The sequence below is a fragment of the Electrophorus electricus genome, chromosome 2 (genome assembly GCF_041902795.1).
Source record: "Electrophorus electricus isolate QZ-2024a chromosome 2, ASM4190279v1, whole genome shotgun sequence".
NCBI classification, from domain to species: Eukaryota; Metazoa; Chordata; class Actinopteri; order Gymnotiformes; family Gymnotidae; genus Electrophorus; species Electrophorus electricus.
The window spans coordinates 3,342,501-3,350,000 of NC_137498.1; the positions used below are offsets into that span (position 1 = coordinate 3,342,501).

Below are 7,500 nucleotides of genomic sequence, written 5' to 3' on the forward strand. Positions count from 1 at the left end.
GCGTGTGACCGCGTAAGTCGGCGGTCAGTCGCGTTATGAGCGTGCGTGAGTCGGCGGTCAGTCGCGTTATGAGCGTGCGTGTGACCGCGTGAGTCGGCGGTCAGTCGCGTTATGAGCGTGCGTGTGACCACGTGAGTCGGCGGTCAGTCGCGTTATGAGCGTGCGTGTGACCGCGTGAGTCTGCACACGTGCTGTGTAAAATGTGAGTGGGTGTTAACGTAAGGTTCTTCAGTAGTGCTCAGAAAATCACAGATACACATACAGTTATGGGAATTATGTGTGTGGTGTTTAAGAACTGTGTGTGGTGTTTAAGAACTGTAGACACAGAACTGTGTGTGGTGTTTAAGAACTGTAGACACAACTGTGTGTGGTGTTTAAGAACTGTAGACACAACTGTGTGTGGTGTTTAAGAACTGTAGACACAACTGTGTGTGGTGTTTAAGAACTGTAGACACAACTGTGTGTGGTGTTTAAGAACTGTAGACACAGAACTGTGTGTAGTGTTTAACACAGTCTGTGGTGAACAGATGAATATACAGTATAACTAGGTTTACACAGTATGATATATTAAATATATTAAGTGTATGGAGTGTGTAATATATGATAATATATTGCAAAGACACAGAAATGAGTCTTTAGCAACAGTACTGTGATAATACTGCATCCAGAAATAAAGCAATATGTCTGTGAGATTATCAGTGTCTCTGTGAGATTATCAGTGCGTCTGTGAGTTTAGCAGTGCGTCTAAGACATGACTGGATTACACTTTAATCTGGCGTGTCTGGAAGCCGCCCTGTAAGGGTGGGTGGGGCGTCAGAGTTAAAATGAGCTGTTCTCACTTCTCCCTGTCGAGGGTCTAACCTGCCCACCCAGTTCGGACATTGTGTGTGGGGTGTTGGTAGGAGGCGATCACAGCGTTCTAAGGTCAGCCCACACAATCACAGTTCCTGAACCTTTACAGGATGTAGAGACACAGCCGAGTGTGTGCGTGTGTTTGCATGTGGGGGTGTATCTCTATATGTGTGTGGGTGTGGGTGTGGGTGTGTGTGTGGGTGTGTGTGTATGTATAGACACACAAAGAAACATACAGACACACGCACACACACACACACACACACAAACAGAGACACATAAAAACACATATACAGTATACCCAAAAATAGCATTTATCAGCATCATACAGAAAATATTGGACCATCAGAGAGACTTTTAAGAATATTAACACACACACACACACACACACACACACACACACACACACACACACACACACACACACACACTGTAAACCGTTTACTTTTAAGGATATTAACACACACAAAGAACAAATGTAGTTTTGTGTAGAGTATATGGACGTCACTCCCCGTCACAGTTAAAGACTCGGTTTTAGTACGGACGTCGGGCTTTGGTGTGGTTCGAACCCCAGTAGTGCCACGTGACGTCTGCTGTGGGCTATACAAAGAGATTAATAAGGGACCAAAAACGGATGAGACTAAATTAGTCAGTTATAAAAACAGGAAACAGTTAATGGACTATTTTTGAACTCTTCTGTAAAAAGTGTCACAGGATAAAGTGTGTTTGAGAGTTAAATACTGGAGTGGCTTTCATCAGGGCACAGGAGGTGCTATGAGAATGTGGTGACTTCCACACACACTCCCAGACCTGGCAGGAGCGCAAGGTTACACACACACTCACACACGCACAATCGCACACTCGCACGCGCGTACACGCACATACACACAGCCAACAGCCACATACAAACAGCCGACATGTGCACACACAGAAATACACACACAAACACACACACAACTGAACACCCACACACGCCCACATACATGCACACATACACACACACACACACACACACACACACATGCAAACACACACAGAAATACACACACAGGCACACCACTCCCCCCCCACACACACATACACACACACACACACACACTCAGCCAAAGACACATATACATGCACGCACACATGCACATGTGCACACATAGCACATACACATACACGCAGTCACGCACACGCACGCATACACACACACACACACACACACACACACACACACACACACTGTGGCTGGTCTTTTAAAACAACTGATGTCACTGCCCCAGTTTAGTTTGTTTTATTTATAGACCTCAGACTTATTTTCTTCCAGATCTCACAAGCGAGGGATGAGGGAAGAGTCCCTCTCTCTCTTTCTGTCTCTCTCTACCTCTCACTCCTTCTTTGGTACATTTCTGGTCTGCATCAATAACAATATTAAAATAATATTATTTATACAGGGTCTTTCCCAGGCCCAGGGTCACTTTAGAGTGCAACAAAGTACTCCATACAGAGAGGAGTAGAGAGTTCTACACAGAGAGAGGAGAAGAGAGTTCTACACAGAGAGGAGTAGAGAGTTCTACACAGAGAGAGGAGTAGAGAGTTCTACACAGAGAGGAGTAGAGAGTTCTACACAGAGAGAGGAGTAGAGAGTTCTACACAGAGAGGAGTAGAGAGTTCTACACAGAGAGAGGAAAGGAGAGTTCTACACAGAGAGAGGAGTAGAGAGGTCTACACAGAGAGAGGAGAAGAGAGTTCTACACAGAGAGGAGTAGAGAGTTCTACACAGAGAGGAGTAGAGAGTTCTACACAGAGAGAGGAGTAGAGAGTTCTACACAGAGAGAGGAGAAGAGAGTTCTACACAGAGAGGAGTAGAGAGTTCTACACAGAGAGGAGTAGAGAGTTCTACACAGAGAGAGGAGTAGAGAGTTCTACACAGAGAGAGGAGAAGAGAGTTCTACACAGAGAGAGGAGAAGAGAGTTCTACACAGAGAGAGGAGAAGAGAGTTCTACACAGAGAGGAGTAGAGAGTTCTACACAGAGAGGAGTAGAGAGTTCTACACAGAGAGGAGTAGAGAGTTCTACACAGAGAGGAGTAGAGAGTTCTACACAGAGAGAGGAGTAGAGAGTTCTACACAGAGAGAGGAGAAGAGAGTTCTACACAGAGAGAGCAGAAGAGAGTTCTACACAGAGAGGAGTAGAGAGTTCTACACAGAGCGGAGTACAGAGTTCTACATAGAGAAGAGTGTGTGTGTGTGTGTGCAGGTGTGTGTGTGTGTAGGTGCGTGTGTGTGTGTAGGTGTGTGTGTGTGTGTAGGTTTGTGTGTGTGTGTGTAGGTGTGTGTGTGTGTGTAGGTGTGTGTGTGTGTGTAGGTGTGTGTGTGTGTGCAGGTGTGTAGGTGTGTGTGTGTGTAGGTGTGTGTGTGTGTGTAGGTGTGTGTGTGTGTGCAGGTGTGTAGGTGTGTGTGTGTGTAGGTGTGTGTGTGTGTAGGTGCGTGTGTGTGTGTGTGTGTAGGTGTGTGTGTGTAGGTGTGTGTGTGTGTGTGTAGGTGCGTGTGTGTGTGTGTGTGTAGGTGTGTGTGTGTGTAGGTGTGTGTGTGTAGGTGTGTGTGTGTGTAGGTGTGTGTGTGTAGGTGCGTGTGTGTGTGTGTAGGTGTGTGTGTGTGTGCAGGTGTGTAATTTACAGTTTGCTGCCACAGTTCCCTTTAGTGTTCACTTGTGACTTGTAACCTGTGAGGTTTGGCACATTACCCAGAATGCACCTGGGGCTGAAGGCAAATCAAAGGCTCAGTCAGGAATTCTGGGAATCCCTGGAGTGCATTCCTGCCAGATTACTGCCGTAATGGAAGTTTGTGCAGGAGACTCTGGATCAGTGCCGGGAAAGGGAACTCCCGTACCACTGATCCTAGATCAGCGGAGCAAGGCCTCATGGACATCTGCTGCTTTTTTTTACAGATGTGCAACTGAAACCAGATCAGTCCCAGTGTTCCAGCAAAAGGTGTTAGCGCTCTGCAGAGCCATTGCATCCTTTGCCTTTAGACTTTAAACTACCGTTACCGTATAACGGTATCGTGGGAAATGCAGCTTGGCTTATAGACTCAGACTCGGTAGTCAAGACTACAGATCTCGAACCCGTCTGCTACTGTGATCTTAAACCAGTTTGTTTGAGTAATGGATGAGTGTGTGAAGTGTGAGGAGTGTGTGGAGTGTGTGAAGTGCGTGATTCACTGTGTGCAGGAGTAGATTAAAGAGTGAAATTAAAGAGAGAAAACAAAGAGCGCACACACACACACACACACACACACACACACACACACACACTGGAGAGCTACTCTCTGGCAGTTTATTTCCAACACTGACACACCTGCCTCTAACATGCATGTTCTCCTGGTGGCCTTCAGTGCACGTGTGTGTGTGTGTGTGTGTGCGCGTGTGTGAAAACGCATACCACAGAGACTTATTTTACTCCGAAGGGGCTTTGAAGGTTCAACAGCTGTCTCAGTGGTGGTCTCACAGAGAGTTCTATAGAAAGCGGCAGACGCCGTCCCGACCCGGGACAAACCGCGATGCCATTGGACCGTCTGGACTCCACTCTCCCAGCTGCCGGTTTTGGTCGGTTTTTGTTCATTCAAACGTCCATCAAAAGGACACGTTCGTCTGGCGCGTATTTGATCCTCCTCGTTCTTGACTGCATGTGACTGCCGGTTCGAAGCCCCCGCTGGAACTTCTAGGAATCCACGGAGTCTCCGGGTAGCCACTGGAAGTGCTGAGAGTGGGAGTGTAGGGGCGGGGCCAGGCAACGAGAGTGGGCGGGGTTTAGGACACGCTGCTGTAAACTTGGCCTGTGACGTGATTGGCCAGGACAGCGTCTCACACACACACAGTGCACACACACACACACACACACACACACACACACACACACACTTCTGATGACACTAATTAAAGGGACTACAGGGATTCATGGTGACACTGCCAGCTCACGTGAGTCTCTTCTGTACACGTGAACTCCTGTTCAGCAAACAAGTCTCACTCCTTTAAATGACATCACCGTGACATCACCATGACGTCACTGTAGCAGAAGGCTGGACACAGAACTGTAGGCTGGACAGTTTGCTGCTGTTTATAAACATATACGATCGCTTCTGGTTACTCTCTCTCTCTCTCTGTCTCTCTCTCTCTCTCCACCCCTCCCCCTCATTCTCTCTCTCTCTCTAATCGGGGGCGGGGGAATGGCTGTGTATGTTAAATCGTTTATTTGGGTTCTTTGGGAGATGACTTCTGCTCTTCTCCTTGATGTACTGGGTCATGATTGGATCCATATGCCTTTAGACAAACACACACACACACACGCCACTCTCTATAGTTATAATTAGATGTCTTTATTATGGGGGCTGTTTTTTTATCAGGTCTCCTGCCATCCCAGAATTCCAAGCTTCAGTGACTTTAGTGTCTGCGGTTTCCACACAGATATGCACATGGCAAAAAAAAACTGCAGAACAGTGCCAGAAGCAACACACACACACACACACACTCACACACATATATATATATATATATGTATGTATGCTCACATGTGCCACTAATTAGCCACAATCAGTGTCCTGTAATTGGACAAGCTAGTTTCAGGACCAGTGATTATAGTCTGTGTACGTCTGTCTGTCTCTCTCTCTCTCTCTCCCTGTGACACTCACATACACACACACACACACACACACACAGCTGTCTGAGGGTTGACAGGACGTCTCAACTTTACCGCTTGTTCTTTTTTCTACTTTTGTGTTTTGTTTCATAGTTCTGTGTGTGTGTGTGAGTGTGAGTGTAAGTGTGCGCATTTATATGTAGGTACATGTATGTGTGTTCATGTATTTGTGTGTACATGTGTGTGTGTACATGAGTGTGTACATGTATGTGTGTGTTCATGTATGTGTATGTGTATACATATATTTGTGTTCATGTATGTGTGTACATGTATGTGTGTGTGTATACATATATTTGTGTACATGTATGTGTGTGTACGTGTGTGTTCATGTATGTGTGTAGTTCCAGACTTTCTAAAACTTGTCTGAACCTGGTCTTACTAAATTTGGTGCCATGTATTTTTACGGAGGGTTTACATAAATGATGCGTATCACTCGTGTGTGTGTGTGTGTGTGTGAGCGCGCGCTTGTCTGACTGAACGTCTTTTCAGCTTCCTGCAATATCACTGCCAATTCTTTCATAGTACGGCTTTGAACAAACAGAGTGAGTGTGTGTGTGTGTGTGTGTGTGTGTGTGTGTGTGTGTGTGTGCGCGCGCGCGCACGCGTGCGCATATGTACATGTGCTTGGCTTCTGGTCAGTTTTGCAACCACATCACAGCCATTAGAAATTTTAAATCCATGCTATTGTGGGGGAGCGTCTGGAACGCTGACTCACAGGACGTGTGTGTGTGTGTGTGTGTGATGGATACATGACTTTTGGGAAGTGATGTGAGATATTTGGAAACTGGATGATCTAAACCTGATTCATGGTTCTGTTTCTCTCTGTCCATCCCTCCCATTCATCCCTCGTTGATTCTCCCCTTCATTTCACCCCTCTCTTCATCCTCCCCCTCTCTCTCTCTCTCTCTCTCTCTCTCTCTCTCTCTCTCTGTCCGCTTTCAGTTCCTAAGAAGCTTTTACAGGAGTCTGTTTGGAGTGTCCCACCAGCCCCACCCCCCTCGCAACCTCATGACCCCAACGTGGTGGGAGACAGTGCACCACCTGATGGGAGCCCACTCTTGACCTCTGACACTTTGCCAGGTGGGACCGCTAACCCCCCACAAACCCTGAACCCTTGATCCCCATAAAAAAGCCGACACCTAGGTTCAACCCCTTTCCCACATGGGGAAGCGTGGTAATTACACAATAAAAGTCCTCACATGCACCTTACTGTGACACGGCTTATTGGACAGGACCTTTAGTTTTACACTCTTGTTTATTGTTTATTTATAATCGTCTATTTAGGATAATCCACTGTGATACCGTAGCTTTGCCACAGACGATCTGTTCTACATTATAACAGTACTGTGTGTCACTTTTTAGTACTAAACACAGGCTACTGACTTCCTGTTTACTGTCAGAAAAAAATACATAAACATCACATGCGTGGCCTAAATCTCAATACATGTTTACTAGATTATGTAAATTAGTGGCATAACCAGGCATTTGGAAAAAGCAGCACAGTCCTTTAAAGGGTTTCTGCTACCTGTAACGGTACTTTCTGTTTTTAGAGGTTTTGGGCAGTCCAAAGATCTAGCTTTGTCAATAAACATGTAAACACAAGCAGTTTAAACTTTAAAGTGGGTCTTTCTAACAAAGAGTGGCATCCTCGAAAACACGGCGTGCTGGATTGTGGTTTTTTTTTTTTTATATCTGCTGTGCAGCTACAGCGGATATAGTAGTGGGTGTCAGGTTGTGTCACGTGTGATGATTAATGGTAGGAGGAAATGTTTTTATTAAGGTGGGGCTGGAAAGTTGCCCTTTACCCCAGTGGGGAACTGCTCTAGAACTCCAAAACCCACAATGCAGCTGGTAACGGTTTTCAGAGAAAAAAGAGACGTTGAGCAGGTGTAGCTGTTTATAGCCGGAACCAGCCAGCCTGTCTTCAGCACCAACTCTCAGAGTTACTCAGCGTTAATGGTTCTAGT

General features: G+C 46.2%; 1 protein-coding gene across 3 annotated transcripts in view; it reads left to right on the top strand.

The window, feature by feature from the left end:
* Positions 1 to 7,500, top strand: part of eva1aa (eva-1 homolog A, regulator of programmed cell death a) — a 38,942-nt gene that overhangs the window by 27,959 nt on the left and 3,483 nt on the right. For all 3 annotated transcript variants that reach the window (XM_081695405.1, XM_081695406.1, XM_027032743.3), the window contains one exon: positions 6,476 to 6,613. In XM_081695405.1, the coding sequence (XP_081551531.1) occupies positions 6,476 to 6,613 (138 nt within the window). The remainder of the gene's footprint in view (positions 1 to 6,475; positions 6,614 to 7,500) is intronic.